Here is a 17,005-nt window from a genome sequence, read left to right as displayed (position 1 = left end):
AGATTCGGGTTTTCCCAGGTGTGCCAATGTGACATCTCTAATAAAGTGGAACTTTGAGGAAACCTGGGCTCCTCTTTCCTTGGGGGTGTTACTTGGGGAACCCTGATACTTGCTCCACAAAAACTTCGAAGTTGGATGCAACGCAGAGAGGAAACACATTCCTGACCTTCACGCACCAAGTGCAGCCTGATTTGCTAAGTGCCTTTCTGCAAAGCCCTTCTGCCTAATTGCATAACCTGGAATAATATTTGTTAATGTTGCTTAAGGATAAAGAAGGAGTCCCAAAAAAGAATCAGGCCACAAGGAGTTTTTTCAAGAGGCAACTGCACTTCCTTCCTTCCATTCCTTCCATCCTTCCTGCCTTCCTCTTTCTTTCTTTCTTTCTTTCTTTCTTTCTTTCTTTCTTTCTTTCTTTCTTTCTTTCTTTCTTTCTCTCTGACACTTTTGTTAACCTTTTCCACCTGTGGGAAGCCCCCCCCCCAGAAGAATGAAATATTTTGGGCAATAAAAAAGGCAGAATATTATATTTCCCTAAAAGAGAAATGGAGGAACATGTTTTTAGAGGCAGAAAGCAGCCCCCAGTCTTTCTTAAAACCCCACAGCAGATGCCAGCACTTAAGGAGATAAAGAGGCAACTGGTCTTCCTTATTTCCTTCCTTATTTCCTTCCTTGCTTGCTCCCTCTGTCCTTTCTGTCTATCTGTCTTTCCTTTCTTCCCTCCCTCCCTCCCTCCCTCCTGCTTCTTTCTTTCTTTCTTTCTTCTTCTTTCTTTCTTTCTTCTTTCTTTCTTTCTTTTCTTTCTTTCTTTCTTGACAACCATGATCTGGATGACTGAGAATCTCCCTAGATACTTGGTTGACCAAATGAACCCCCCCCTCCCAAAGGCGGCTTTTTCCAAAATACTGAGACAGGGATGTCAAACTCAAGATCCATAATCCGGATCCATCCTGCGAAGGATCCCTTCCTGCCGAGCTCCGTTTTCGCTGGCAGAGGGTTGCAGGAGGCCATTGCAGCCCGAAAACGGAACTCGGGAGCCCGTTTTCACTGGCAGAGCGCTTCGGCCACCACAGGCACCCACGGCACGAGTGACGTCGAGCTGGCCATGCCCACACCAGCTACGCCACGCCCCCCCCAATCCCAACACAACACTGATGCAGCACTCAATGAAATCGAGTCTGTAAAAGGATGCAAATGACCAGCTGCCTGCGAGGAATGTAGATTCCTCCATTCCCCACCATCCAGTTCAGAGCTGAAGAAGCTTCTTGGATGAGAAGCGAAATGTCTTCAAAGAAAAAAGAGGAAAGTCCAGTTGCCTCCTTGAAGAAAAGCACCTTTGGGAAAACCACGATCTGCATGACTCAAAATCTCCATAGACATTTATTTGGGAGGGAACGCACACGACTTTAATAATATTTTTCTAGGGAAGTGTTGTGACAACCTCTTAACTTGAACATCCAGTTCCTCTTACGGTACCAGTCATCTCCATTTCTCATTCAAACCCTTTGACTCATGTTGACCTGTAAACCCTGCACGGTTTGACTCCCACCAGAACTGGCCAGGCCAAATTGATGTTCCAGGATCAGCTGGCAGGGACGGCGGAAGTGGGGGGAGGGAAATTGTGTCTCTCTTTTTTGCCAGGTACGTGGAGGCGCATGGAGTTTGTTGAGTTCTGGTACGGCTCTGGTACGCCTTCCATGCCAAGAGAGATACTCTAATCCAGCAAATAGATTTCTTCATTTTATCAAAGGAACAATAGGTCGCGACCCCTTCGACATCCGGACGAGGCTTTCCCAATAAATCCTAAGGTTGCTCATTTCCCTCCTGATGTTCCACAAAACTGGACTAGGGGAAAACTGATCTAGGGGAAAACCGGACTAGGGGAAAACTGGACTAGGGGAGACATGATAGCAGTGTTCCAATCTCTCAGGGGCTGCCACAAAGAAGAGGGAGTCAAGCTATTTTCTAAGGCACCTGAGGGTAGAACAAGGAGCAATGGGTGGAAACTAATCAAGGAGAGAAGCAACTTAGAACGGAGGAGAAATTTCCTGACAGTTAGAACAATTAATCAGTGGAACAGAAGTTGCCTCCAGAAGTTGTGAATGCCCCAACACTGGAAGTCTTTAAGAAGATGTTGGATAACCATTTGTCTGAAACTGTATAGGGTTTCCTGCCTAGGCAGGGGGTTGGACTAGAAGACCTCCAAGGTCCCTTCCAACTCTGCTATTGTATTGTATTGTACTTTGCTTTTTGTTCAGTCAGGGGTTTTTAATATTCTTCCCTCAGTCACTAAAATAATTGGTAGTCCTTGATGTGCGACCACAATTCAGCCCAAAGTTTCCATTGCTGAGTTGTTAAGTGAGTTTTGCCCCGTTTTATCGGCTTTCTTGCCATGGTTGTTAGGTGGATCCATAACTTCCGATTGATTGATGAATCAATTGAAATGATTGGATGGGCATTTGTCTGGAATGGTATTGGATTTCCTCAGAGGTGGGCTTCATGGCTGAGCCATATCTTGGCTATACAGGTACAGGTAGTCCTTGAGTTACAACCACAATTGACCCCCAACGTTTACATTGCTAAGTGGAACATGTGTTAAGGGAGTTTTGCCCCATTTTATGACTTTTCTTGCCACAGTTGTTACGTGGATCATTGCATTTGTTAATTAGTAACACGGTTGTTAAGTGAATCTGGTTTCCCCATTGACTTCGCTCGTGAGGCGGTCGCAAAAGATGATCACATAACCCCAGGACACTGTGACCGACATAAATATGAATCCATTGTCAAGCATCTGAATGCAACTGAACGACCATGGGGATGCTGCATTGGTTGTGAGTGTGAAAAACGGACATAAGTCACTTTTTTTCAGTAACTTTAGAACGGTCACTAAATGAACTGTTTGTAAGTCGAGGGCTACCTGTAGTCCTCCACTTATAACCATTCATTTAGGGACCATTTGAAGTTACAAGAGCACTGAAAAAAGTGACTTACGGCCAGTTTTGACACTTGTGACTGTTGCAGTATCTCTTATGGCGATGTGATCAAAATTCGGCAGCTAAAATCCTATTTACGACAGTTACGGTATGCCAGGGTCATGCGATTCCCCTTTGGCGACCTTTTGGGCAAGCCAAGAAGAAGCCAGATTCCCTTAACAAATGTGTGACTAACTTAACAATTGCCGTGGTTCACTTAATAACTGTGGCAAGAAAAATTGTAAAGCGGGCACAAAACTGACAAGCGTGTTGCTCGGCGACAGAAATGTTGGCCTCGATGGTGGTTCATACGTCGAGGCCTACCTGTAACCGTAAGCCTTTAGGTCTCTGTTTCTCAACCTTGGCGACTTAAGTCCTGTGGACTTCAACTCCCAGAATCCCCCAGCCAGCACAGCTGGCTGGGGAATTCTGGGAGTTGAAGTGCACAGAACGTAAAGTCGCCAAGGTTGAGAAACACTGCTTTAGGTCTTGGGAAATGGATTGACCCGGGGCTGGGAGGGCGGCCGGTGTGTGTGTGTGTGTGTTTGTGTGTTGTGTGTGTAAAGCTAGAGAAGAACAAAACTTCTATTGGCACACAGAGTTCTGTCTGGTGTATTGCTCAAACAATCTCCCTATCTCTCTCTCTCTCTCTCTCTCTCTCACACACACACACACACACACACACACAGACACGCACACACAGCCAGGCAGGCGACTTCGCTGTGCAAACAGACAGCAAGCCAAAAGTGATAACCGCTGCGGGTAGAGAGGAATGTGGGTGTGTGGGTGTGTTTGTGTGTCCTCCGGGGAGTATAAAAGGACCGGCAGGTTAGCAGACGGCCGGAGCAGGTGAGGTGGAGAACAACTCCGTCTCCTCTGACCCACCAGCTTTGACTCCTCTACCAGCTGACCTCTCGACGCTATGGGGAAGAGCCGGATACTTGCAGGACCCTGCCTTTTTCTCCTGGGTCTCTTCTTCCTTCCTGGGGGGACCACAACACCGCCCCCAAAACCGTAAGCAGTTTTCCTCCTTTCTTTTTTCTTTTTGTTTGAAATGTTGATTCTGGGTTTTCAGAAGGGAAAAAAAATGGGTAGAGATGCAGATTAACAGCATTGGAAGGGTCCTTGTAGGTCATCTAGTCCAACCCCATCATCCAAGCAGGAGAGCCTACTACACCATTTCTGACAGATGACAGTCAGGTCTCTTCTTGAAAGCCTCCAGTGATGAAGCTCCCACAACTTCCGAAGGCAACGTCTGTTCCATTGGTTGATTGTTCTCACTGTCAGAGAATTTCTCTTTATTTCTAGGTTGAATCTCTCCTTGGTCAGTTTCCATCCATTATTCCTTGTCTGGCCTTTGGGTGCTTTGCAACATAGCTTGATCTCCCTCCTCTCTGTGACAGCCCCTCAAATATTGGAAGACTGCTATTGTGTCTCCCCTGGTCCTTCTCTTCACTAGACTAGCCATGCCCAGTTCCTGCAACTGTTCATCTTATGTTTTAGCTTCCAGTCGCCTCATCATCCTGGTTGCTCTTCTCTGCACTCTTTCTAGAGTCTCCACATCTTTGTTATAGGGTGGTGATCATTTCATTTCATTTATTGAATTTCTAAGCCGCCCAATCCCGAAGGACTCCGGGCGGCTTACAGAAATGAAAAATATTAAAAAAGAATTAAAACAATAAGACACAACAAAGTTAAGAAGAAGCACAACATGCACCCAATCAGAGGTGGGGGGGCTGGACCTCAATCAAGAGGTCAACAGCCCCAGGCCTGCTGGAAAAGCCAGGTTTTAATAGCTTTGCGGAAGGCCATGAGAGTGGGTAGGGCCCGGATCTCTGGGGGCAGTTTATTCCATAAGGCCGGAGCGGCAACAGAGAAGGCCCTACTCCTAGGCGTCGCCAGCCGGCATTGTCCCGCTGAAGGCACTCGGAGGAGGCCCATCCTGTGCGATCTTATTGGTCTAAGGGAGGTATGTGGCAGAAGACGGTCTCGCATCTCAAAATTGGATGCAGTATTCTGTGTGGTCTTTCTAGAGTGGCATTAGTACCCCATTAGTGATCTTGATTGTATTCCTCTTTTAATGCAATTCAGGATTACATTGGATTTTTTTGGCTGCCGCTGCACATTGCTGGCTCATATTTAGTTGGTTGTCCACTAAGACTCCAAGATCCCTCTCACAGTTACTGCAATTAAGCACGGTTTTCTCCCAATCTATATGTAAACTTTTGGTTCTTCTTGCCTAAGTGTAAGACTACTTTTCTCTACATTGAATTTCACTTTTTTGGTCTATTATTTCTTTATTTGTCCCTGAGATCACTGTCCTGCCTTCCCTGATGACGCTCAAGGCAGGCCACATCATTTCCCTTTTTCGTATTTGGTCCTCACAACCACCCTGCGAGGGAGGCTAGGTGAAGAAAGAGCAACTGGCTACCCAGCGTCCTTTGGTGGGCAAGGGTGGTTTTGAACCCGGGTCTCCTTGTCCCCGGCACAACTCTACACCATCCTAACTTTTTTTTTTTTTGGCAGAGCTGACTAATACAGGTAGTCCTCGACTTACGACCACAATGGAGGCCAACGTTTACGTTGTTAAGTGAGTTTGGCAAAACTGACTAATACAGGTAGATCACGACTTACGACCCTAAGGGGCTCCAAACTTTATGTTGCTGAGCAAGTTTTGAAAAACTGGCTAGCACAGTTAATCTTGGATTTACGACGACAACTGAGCCCTAAATTCATGTTGCTAAGCAAGAGATCCGTTAAATGCCCTATTTTACAACCTATTTTACAACCTTACTTTCCATATTTGTTAAGTGAATCCCTGCAACTGATAAGTTTAGTCACTCGGTTGTTGAGCAAATCTGGCTTCCCCATTGACTTTGCTTCTCAGAACATCACAAAATGGAATCACATGAGTCCGGGAAACTGTGGCCGTCATAAATATGAACCACTTGCCCAGCATCTGAATTTTGATCATGTGGCCATGGTGGGTGGGTGGGTGGAATGCTGCAATGGTCATAAGTGTGGGGAAAAAAGATCATGAGCCCACTTTTTTTCAGTGCTGTTGTAACTTAGAACCGTCACTAAATGAACGGTCGTAAGTCGAGGACTACCTGTAAATAAGTGCATACAGGCATTAGCCAGGTTGGGGTGGTGGAGTCTAAAGGCAGCAGGCTGCGAAACAGCAATGCAAATGCGAATCCTGCCAAGCTGGTTGAACCTGGGCCAGTCATTCTCTTTTTGTCCCAGGAAGAAGGAAGAGATTAGGGCAAGTCCCTTCTGAACTAAGGAGAAATTCCCCGACAGTTGGAACAATTAATCCCTGGAATAATTTGGCTCCGGAACAATAGGATAGAATAGTATTGTGACTGAACACACAAGGAATTTGTCTGGGTACATATGCTGTCAGTGCACCTAAAAGAAAAGATGCATTCATCACGAATCTTAAGGTACCACACCTAACGATAGTCATCGGGAACAAATAAACAATCAAATCATATTAGGAAAACAATCAATATAGATGGTACAGATACAAGCAAGAAAGTTGCAGTCATGCAGTCATAAGTGGGAGGAGATGAGTGATAGGAACGATGAGAAGATTAATAGTAGTGCAAACTTAGTAAATAGTTTGGCAGTGTGGTGGGAATTAGTTGTTTAGCAGAGTGACGGCATTCGGGGGAAAACTGTCCTTGTGTCCAGTTGTTCTGGTGTGCAGTGCCCTATAGCAGTGTTTTTCAACCACTGTGTCGTGGCACACTAGTGTGCCGTGACATAGTGTAAGGTGTGCCGTGGGAAAATTACTTTATATATAGTCAATATAGGCACAGAGTTAAATTTTTTTAACATTTTCTAATGGTGGTGTGCCTCGTGATTTTTTTTAATGAAAAAAGTGTGCCTTTGCACAAAAAAGGTTGAAAAACACTGCCCTATAGTGTCGTTTTGAGAGTAGAAGTTGAAATAATTTATGTCCAGGATGTGAGGGGTCTGTAGGTATTTCCACAGCCCTCTTTTTGACTCGTGCAGTTTACGGGTCCTCCATGGAAGGCAGGTTGGCAGCCATTGTTTTTTCCCCCCTGCAGTTCTGATTATCCCTTGAAGTCTGTGTCTGTCTTCTTGGGCTGAAGAACCAAACCAGACAGTTATGGAGGTGCAGATGACAAAAAAATTCCTCTGTAGAACAGAATCAGCAGCTCTTTGGCCAGTTTGACCTTCCTGAGTTGGCACAGAAAGAACATTGTGAATGCTCCAACACTGGAAGTGTTTAAGAAGAGATCAGATAGCCATTTGTCTGAAATGGCTGTAGGGCAAGGATATGCCATCCCCAACGAAAGAAGACTCCGAGGGTTGAGGTTCCTCGAAGTTCCGTTTTAATAGAGGTGTCATATTGGCACATCTGGGGAAAACCCAGATCTGAGAGTTTCCAGGCTTTCCCCACCCAAGTGAAAGTTCAAGTCCCCTGCCCAGCACCCTCGTGTCCATCACATGACCCAATCAGGCACCGCCCCAAACTGGAGATGCCTCCTAGTCACGCCACTCCAGGTGCAGGGTGAAAGGTCCTTGACTCTCGGAAAAAAGGAATGTCATTCTGACTATATCTACCCCACTCCGTATAATCTCATTTTCCCACGGTAGAAAATGTGGCAGGCCTGAAGATGGCTTCCAGGCCTGACAGGGTGTCGAACTCGATTTCACTGAGGGCCGCATCAAGGCTGTGTTCGACCTTGGGCGGGGGGGCAGGTGGGCATGGCCAGCTCAACGTCATCGGTGTCAGGGATGCCTGTGGCAGAGTGTGCAGCAAAGGAAGGCAAGGCCAGGGAGAGGGCCAAACCCTTATTCCCCAAAGGGGCATTGCAGGAGGCTGTCATATGGCCCTTTTGAGCTCCGTTTTTGCCGGCAAAGACACCATGGGCCGGACTCAATGTTTCCAGGGTGGCCCCCGTGGGCCAGATTTAAGCACCAGACCCGCTAGATCCAGGCCCCGGGCCTTCAATTTGACAGCCCTGGTATAGAGTTTGCTGCCTAAGCAGGGGGTTGGACTAAATGACCTCCAAGATCCCTTCCAACTCTGTTATTGTATATTCTAGCTAATGAAGAAAAACTACAAGGACTGGTCCAGGATTAATAAAGGCAGCATACTTATTTAGTGACTGCCTTCCATATAGTGACCGTTTGCAGTCAAGGTGGCGATGAAATAGTAACTCTGCAATTAGTTCCTCGCATTTACAACCTTTCCAGGTCTCTAAACCCAAGGAAAGCTGAAATCATACAGATTAGTTAGAAGGGACTTCGTAGGTCATCCAGTCCATCCCCCCACCCAAGCAGGAGACCCTACACCATTTCTGACCAATGGCAATCCAATCTCTTCGTGAAATCCTCCAGTGATGAAGCTCCCACAACTTCTGAAGGCAACATCGCGATGTTGCTATCCAGTTGCCTCATCGGAGACATGGGTAGCATATAAATTTTTATAAACGTAACAAATGTTTCACTTAGCGACCACTTCACATAACAACCCAAGTGGCCAATCTTCAATGTAGTCGCTATATGAGGATGACCAGCAGCTGAATTCCATGCACTGGGAATGCTCACCAATGTGATGTCGGCAGCCTTAGAGGAGACGCTACCCCCGCACAGCTAACATGGGTGCTCACTCCATTGTTGCATTTGTGAGTCTCTTTCCCAATATACAGGTAGTCCTTGACTTGCAATAACTCATTTAGTGACCGTTCAAAGTTACAACACCACTGAAAAAAGTGACTCATTTTCACAGAGAATCAACAAGTAGAGCTCGATTTACAACCGAAATGGGGTCTGCCCATTAGAGTCAGAAGTTGTGACGGTCATATGACCGACCCAATATTACGACCTTTTTTTTTTTTTTTGCAGCGGCCACAGTCATGAAACGAATCTATGGTTTGCTCTAAGCTGGTTTTGCTGAAAACCAGAAGCAAATGTTGGTTTGGGGACAAAATGATTGCAAAAACGTGGACGTCAGAAGTGGTATTTAGCAGGTTCAGACCAGTTCTGGAGAACCGGTAACATAATTTTTGAGTAGTTCGAAGAACTGGTAAATACCACCTCTGACTGGCCGCGCCCCCATCCATTCTCTGCTTCCCGAGTCCCAGCTGATCGTGGGGAAAATGAGGATTTTGCAGTATCCTTTCCCTGTAGTGGGGAGGGAATGGAGATTTTGCAGTATCCTTCCCATGCCACGCCCACCAAGCCACGCCCACAGAACCCGTAATAATTTTTTTTAAAATCCCAATACTGGTGGACATGTGATTATAAATCAACCCAGTTGGTGTCAAATGCTGAGAGCAGGGTCATGTGACTACAGCTAATATCAGAACTTCAAATCTGGGTCATAACTCGGTTGTAACGTCTACTGATTGCTAAGCAACCGGTCATAAGTCGAGAACTACCTGTGTGACCCACCGAAGATTTTGGGAATCGTAACCCATTGATGTTGACAAGCATGAAGAAAGGAGCATTGGGTGTGTTACATTTTGTGCTTCAGAGTTCAATTTGTGACGGATGGCATTACTTGGAAGCTGACATTGTATTTAGTTTACTCATATAGCATGACAAGGAAACGGCTTTAATTTAAGCCAGGAGAAAGGGTGAGAAACCTCCAGATTAATTTTAGTTCCATTTTTTTTCATGAAGAAACTATTCTTTGTAATTCCTGTTCTCAAAAGGATGTGTGGCTTGACCGGAAAGCCTGGGAGAGCTAAAAATGTTCCCCCAGCTGGTTTTGCAAGTTTCACCTCCTATTTCAACAAGGAGGCTGGGAAACAAAAATCTAAAAAAAGAGAGAAAAATGTGGTTTGTACAGCAATGAAAACGTGACACCTTTGGCGTTTTCAAATCTCTTGAAGGCCTGTGATTTAGCAAACGAAGCCGACCAACCTTCTCTAATACAAGTAGTAGTCCTCTACTTACAACAGTTTATTTGACAATCTCCAAAGACATTTAAAAGTTTGCTTAGTGACTGTTTTTTTGGATTATTTTTTTTTTTTTACAAACACATCGTTGTGTGAACAGTGAGGAACAGTGAGTTACATTTTAGTACAAATAAAACAAATAGTACAAATAATACTCTCAAATAATACAGTAATACTCTTCCTATTTAACACAATTGACAATCTTATAGACTTTTAGTAATAATACGTGTATTTTCTGGCGACCAAAACTGAACTGCATTCAGTTTTGATCTCCACGATGTAGAAAAGATGTGGAGACTTTAGAAAGAGTGCAGAGAAGAGCAACAAAGATGATTAGGGGACTGGAGACTAAAACATATGAAGAACGGTTGCAGGAACTGGGTATGTCTAGTTTAATAGAAAGAAGGACTAGGGGAGACATGATAGCAGTCTTCCAATATCTCAGGGGTTGCCACAAACAAGAGGGAGTCAAACTATTCTCCAAGGCACCTGAGGGTAGAACAAGAAGCAATGGGTGGAAACTAATCAAGGAGAGAAGCAACTTAGAACTGAGGAGAAATTTCCTGACACTTAGAACAATTAATCAGTGGAACAGAAGTTGCCTCCAGAAGTTGTGAATGCCCCAACACTGGAAGTCTTTAAGAAGATGTTGGATAGCCATTTGTCTGAAACGGTATAGGGTTTCCTGCCTAGGCAGGGGGTTGGACTAGAAGACCTCCAAGGTCCCTTCCAACTCTGCTATTGTATTGTATTATTGTATTTTATTGAATTATAATCTTTCCTTAATTGTTCAATACTTCAGTATATTATTTTTATGCCAATCTCCATATTCTTAATATTACTCCAGATAGAACACTAATAATAATATTAGTTATGTTTAACAAACTTATATAATTCTAATAGTAATACACAGATTTGTATTGAATTATAATCTTCCATTGTTCCCCATTCTAATTTTTGGTTATGCCACTGTTATATTTAAAAAATATCCCATTTCTAATCACATTTTAAAACAAATAAAGTAATGTTCATCTTAGTTATATTTGACAAGTTATATCATTCTAATAATAATTCACATTTTGTTGAAATATGATCTTTCATTAGTGATTGTTTGAAGTTACAACAGCATGGGAAAAAAGTGACTTACAACCTTTTTTCAAACTTACGACCGTTGCAGAATCCCTATGGCTACCTGATCCCAGTTCAGATGCTTGGCAACTGGCTCATATTTCCGACCGTTGCAGTGTCACAACTGGGGTCACCATTTGATCCCCTTTTTGTGACCTCCTGACAAGCAAAGTCGATGGAGAATTCAGATTCACTTCACAATTGTGTTACTAACTTAAACACCACCACGGTGATTCACTTAAAAACAGTGGTAAGAAAGGTTATAAAATGGGGCAAAACTCACCACAAATGTCTCATTTAGCAACAGAAATTGTGGGCTCGATTGTGGTTCTAAGTCGAGGACTGCCTGTGGCTAGGACTCACACCGGACCAAGGGATGGATGCGAAAGGGGATTTGAACCAAGTGTCCAAATGACTTCATAATTGTTTTGGTCACCACAATGTTAAAAAAAATAGTTGAGATTTTAGAAAGAATGCAGAAAAGAGCAACAAAGATGATGAGGGGACTGGAAGCTAAAACATATGAAGAACAGTTGTAGGAACTGTGTATGTCTAGTTTAGTGAAAAGAAGGACTAGGGGAGACATGATAGCAGTCTTCCAATATCTCAGGGGTTGCCACAAAGAAGTGGGAGTCAAGCTATTCGCCAAGGCACCTGAAGGCAGGACAAGAAGCAATGGGTGGAAACTAATCAAGGAGAGAAGCAACTTAGCATGAAGAAGAACTGAGAGCAATTAACAATTTGCCTCCAGAAGTTGTGAATGCTTCAACACTGGAGGTTTTTAAGAAGAGAGTGGACAAACCCTTTGTCTGACATTTTGCCAAATTTTACGACCTTTCTTGCCAGAGGTGTTGAGTGTAACAATTGCAGTTGTTAAGTTAGTCACACGGTGGTTATTCAGGGAACCTGGCTCGCCTGATGACTTGGCTCGTTAGAAGGTCGCAAAAGGGGGATCCCAGACCCTGTGACAATGCAACCGTCATATATATGAGTCAGTTGCTAAGTTTTTCAACAACACTTTTTCAATGTCGGCGTAAATTCGAACGGTCACTGAAAAAAGGATTGGAAGTCAAAGGCCACCTGTGTTAACTTTTAACTCACAGGGAATACAATTTGATGACAAGTGAGATGGGCAAAATTTCCCCTTTTAGTATGGATAAACTCTTCAGGAGCAAATACATGACTATCTGCCAGTTATTTGCTTTTAATCACTGAAAACAACCTTCCTTCCTTCCCTTCCTCCCTCCCCCTCTCCTTTCTTTCCTTCCTTCCCTCCCTCCTTCTCTCTCTCCCCTCCCTCTCCTTTCTCCCTTCCTTCCCTCCCTCTATCCCTCCCTCTCCTTCTTTCCTTCCCTCCCTCCTTCCCTCTCTCCCCTCCCTCTCCTTCCTTCCTTCCCTCCCTCTATCCCTTCCTCTCCTTCTTTCCTTCCCTCCTTCCCTCTCTCCCCTCCCTCTCCTTTCTTCCTTCCCTCCCTCTATCCCTCCCTCTCCTTCTTTCCTTCCCTCTCTCCTTCCCTCTCTCCCCGCCCTCTCATTCCTTCCTTCCTTCCCTCCCTCTATCCCTCCCTCTCCTTCTTTCCTTCTCTCCTTCCCTCTCTCCCCTCCCTCTCCTTTCTTCCTTCCCTCCCTCTATCCCTCCCTCTCCTTCTTTCCTTCCCTCCTTCCCTCTCTCCCCTCCCTCTCCTTTCTTCCTTCCCTCCATCCCTCCCTCTCCTTCTTTCCTTCCCTCTCTCATTCCCTCTCTCCCCGCCCTCTCATTCCTTCCTTCCCTCCCTCTATCCCTCCCTCTCCTTCTTTCCTTCCCTCTCTCCCTGCCCTTTCATTCCTTCCTTCCCTCCCTACCCCTCTCCTTCTTCCCCCCTCCTTCTTTCCTTCCCTCCCCCTCCTCCTCACTTTCCTTCCTTCCCTCCCTCCCTCTCCTTCTTTCCTTCCCTCCCTCCCTCCTTCCCTCCCTCCCCGCCCTCTCCTTTCTTCTCTCCCTCCCTCTCTCTCCTTCTTTCCTTCCCACCCTCCTTCGCTCTCTCCCCTCCCTCTCATTCCTTCCTTCTTTCCCTCCCTCCCCCCTCTTCTTCCTTCCTTCTTCCCTCCCTCCCTCCCTCCATCCCTCCCTCTCATTCTTTCCTTCCTTCCCTCCCCCCTCCCCCCATAGAGGGTATTACAAAATTAAATTTAGTTTAATCCAGTTAGGTTTTTTTTTTAGCAACCGGTGTTGGGATATGCCACTCCTCTGGCAGGATGGGCGTCTTCATTCTCTGGTCCCTTGACTGAACTTTTGTTTTCTCTCTTTCCAGGCAATACCTGGTTTTGGTACCTTACGTTGTCCCCACGGAAACCTCCAGGAAGATCTGTGTCCAGCTGAGCCACCTGAATGAGTCTGTGACCCTGAGCATCACCCTGGAATACGGCTTGCAGAACAGGAGCCTCCTAAGCGAGGTCGTCTCCAAGAAAGACCTCTTCCAGTGCACCGACTTCCAGGTGAGGCCGCTGGGGCTCTCTTCGGAGGTCCATGCAGGGAGCAACAGCAAAAGGATAATCAAATTAAGAAATGGCCTGGATATACTTTCATGGCACAGTGGAAGACGAATGTTTCTCCATTAGGATTTCATGACGTTACTATGATTGTGCTGTTGTATTAATAGCAATAGCAATAGCAGTAGACTTAGCAGTAGACTTATATACCGCTTCATAGGCCTTTCAGGCCTCTCTAAGCGGTTTACAGAGAGTCAGCATATTGCCCCCAACAATCTGGGTCCTCATTTTACCCACCTCGGAAGGATGGAAGGCTGAGTCAACCCTGAGCCGGTGAGATTTGAACCGCTGACCTGCTGATCTAGCAGTAGCCTGCAGTGCTGCATTTAACCACTGCGCCACCTTGGCTCTAGCAACAATTCAACCATACGCAGAGCAGTCAAGCCGGCAATATGAGATTTCATGTTTATTTGGATCTTTGGCATCTGTATTCATTGAGTTCTGTGAATAGAGCCCTTCTCTTCACAACCTTTTCTTCTTTTCTTCTCTTCATCTTCTTCTTCTTATCTCTCTTTCTTTCCTTCTATTTCTTCTCTTTCTCTTCTCTTCATCTTTCTCTTCTCGCCTTCTTCTTTCTCTTCTCTTCTCTTCTTTCCTTTCTTCTCTTCTCTTCACTCCTCCTTTTCTTCTCTTCACCTCCTTTGTTTCTTCTTTCTCTTGCTCTCTCCCTCCTTTTCTTCTCGCCTTCTTCTTTCTCTTCTCCTCCTTTCTCTTCTCTTCTTTGCCTCCTTCTTTCTTTTCTTTTTTTCTTTTCTCTTTCTCCTTGCCTTCCCTTCTCTTCTATTCTCTTCGCCTCCTTTCTCTTTCCTCCTTTCTCTGGTTTTCTCTTCGCTTTCTTTCTTCTCTTCTCTTCAATCCTTTCCTTCTCTTCACCTCTCTTCTTTGCCTTCTCCTTTCTCTTCCTTCTCTTCTCTTCACCTTCTCCTTCTCTTTCTTACCTTCTCCTTTCTCTCTCTTCTCCTTCTACTCACTCCCCTTCCCTGCCTCCCCTCTTCTACTTTGCCTTCTCCTCATCTCCCCTCCCCTTCCTTCCCCTCCCCTCCCCTCTCCCCCTCCTACTTTGCCTTTCCCCCCCTCTCTCTTCCCCTCCCCTCCTCTGTCTTTGGCTTGGCCAATTAACAGCCACTGTACTCCTCTCTAGAAAAACTAACCTGCCTGCTTTCTCCCTTCTCCAGCTCCCCAAATGGGAAAGGTCCTTCAACACCCACATAGCGCTTTTCACAGTGGAGGTGACAGGAGCAACCCTGAGGTACCTAGATCGGAAGAGAGTCTACATCGACAATCAGGAGAGCCTCATCTTTGTTCAGACCGACAAACCCATCTACAAGCCAGGACAGAAAGGTAAGAGCTCTGGAAAGGGACTAGCTCTCTGCCAATTGTATGTGATCTCAGTTCAAGATGTTGTGCCTCTTGGGTATCTAACAAGGGTCTCACTTTTAGCTGGGATGGGGGGGGGTACGTGAACCCATAAGCCCCATACAGCCCCTGGTCCCATGTTCCTGGCCTTGACGGCCCTTTTTAAGTGGCCCAATTTCAACCTTCATAAGCCAAAAAAGTTTATTTATATATTAAACGACTTAGCCACTTGCAGCTCTGCAGCTTTCCCTTTGAAAACCTTTGGCTTCTCATCCAAGAAGCTTCTTCCATTCTGAAGATCTCTTATCCCTCTTAAAATGGTTTTCTTCTTGCTTTCTCAGTTCTGTTTCGTTGCGTCTCTCTGAATAAGGAATTCATTCCGGTAAATGAGAAGGTAGGTTCCGCCATGCAGCCAATTTTTCAAGATAGTTGTTCAGGTCATGAGAACATTCGGGGGATTATGTAAATGGAGGCAATTCCCTTGAGAGTTTGTTAAACCTCTGTGTTAAAGTTCTGTTTATCCACTGGGGCCTCGGAAGCAGAATCCAAGGAAGGGTATCGCCAATGAGACTGGGTCTTTGAATCATTTGGGGCAAGCAGTGGTAGATATGGTCTATCTCAGCCACCCTACTTTGATTCCTTCCAGATGAGTTGGGACTACATTTCCCAGGACATCCAAACTCTTATTTTATTGTAGGATTATAATCCTGGGATTTTGGAAAGTAGCACATTTGAGGGCACTTCCACTTAGGTCAGGGATAAGGAACTGTGGCCCTAGGACCTGTGGACTTCAACTCCCAGAATTCCTGAGGCAGCATGGGGAACGATGGCCCCTTTCTGACTTGTGGACTTCAACTCCCAGCATTCCTGAGGCAGCATGGGGAACGATGGCCCCTTTCTGACTTGTGGACTTCAACTCCCAGCATTCCTGAGGCAGCATGGGGAACGACGGTCCCTTTCTGACTTGTGGACTTCAACTCCCAGAATTGTGACTGGGTGACTGACGCCTCACTCCTTTTCATGTGTGCCAATGATGCATGTGAAAAAAGGGCAGTGTGTCCATCACGCAATCACAACTACACAACTTTGATTTTTCCAACCCCCCACCCACCCTGTGAATGCAGGCAGAGCAACCTGTTTGAAGATGAAAGCTCCTTCCTTGCAGGTTCTAAAGGAGACCTCCTATCATGGATGGTCTTCATGGAGCATGTCTAGATAACCAATATTTCTTCAGATATTTCCAAATGTGGGGGGGATGTGATTGTGTCACTGGATGCACCCATCTGTGGTTGGGGAGAGAAAGGATCCATGCATCTTCTCTTATGGACCCCGTATATCTGTCCCCAAGATTTTGCTTAGTAGCCATGGACGCAACCTCCTTGGTGGTATGAGATCAGGTCACCAAGACGTTAAGGAAGGGGCCAAGATTTGTCTTCAAGTAAGCTCTAACACAGAGTTTCCAGACCTTGTGGATAGTGGTGGGATGCAACCGGTTTAACAACCGGTTCAGTGAGCACTTCGTGTATGTGGGCAGCATTCAAAAAACAACCTTTTTAAGCTTCAAAACTTACCTTCTACATCAGCGCCTGTGAGTAAAACAGCTGACGTGCGACAATCTGATGTGCCACACGAATCAGTTGAGCTAAAAAACAGGGAAATATAGGACAGGAAAGTGCAGAAGCAGGTGGGTGGGGCCAATTGCTCACCGGAACTACCAGTTTGCCCGAATTGGTCCGAACTGGCGGAATCCCACCCCTGCTTGTAGACTTCAATTCCCAGGATGCATAGCCATGGCCATGCTGGCTGAAGAATTCTGGGAATTGAAGTTCACTGAGCTTGAACTTCGACGATATGCAAATCAGCGTTGTGATTTACTTAGGGGGGCGGCCAGGTTGAAAAATTCCGCTCCAATTCATTCCTTTTTTCTGATTTTGTTTTAAATGTGTTTCCTTCTGCAGGTTCCCTTGATCTACATCGAGGTAAGTAACGAAGTCTTCTTCCCCCGTGATTGTTCAGAGATTAATCAATAACAGAACCCTCCAGCCAGGTCACTTTTCCAATGACCTGAACTTTAATTCCCTT

The 17,005-nt window shown here is 45.5% G+C and overlaps 1 protein-coding gene across 1 annotated transcript in view; it reads left to right on the top strand.

Annotated features, from left to right (window-relative positions):
• The first annotated feature begins 3,803 nt into the window (after positions 1-3,803).
• Positions 3,804-17,005, top strand: part of LOC116504521 (alpha-2-macroglobulin-like) — a 79,635-nt gene continuing 66,433 nt past the window's right edge. Inside the window, exons 1-5 of the mRNA XM_032211564.1 lie at positions 3,804-3,983; positions 13,330-13,513; positions 14,743-14,908; positions 15,265-15,317; positions 16,882-16,902. Of these exons, the coding sequence (XP_032067455.1) occupies positions 3,892-3,983; positions 13,330-13,513; positions 14,743-14,908; positions 15,265-15,317; positions 16,882-16,902 (516 nt within the window). The 5' untranslated portion in view covers positions 3,804-3,891. The remainder of the gene's footprint in view (positions 3,984-13,329; positions 13,514-14,742; positions 14,909-15,264; positions 15,318-16,881; positions 16,903-17,005) is intronic.

This window comes from Thamnophis elegans, chromosome 2 (genome assembly GCF_009769535.1).
Source record: "Thamnophis elegans isolate rThaEle1 chromosome 2, rThaEle1.pri, whole genome shotgun sequence".
In the NCBI taxonomy this organism is placed as follows: Eukaryota; Metazoa; Chordata; class Lepidosauria; order Squamata; family Colubridae; genus Thamnophis; species Thamnophis elegans.
This window is presented reverse-complemented; position numbering and strand designations above follow the sequence as displayed.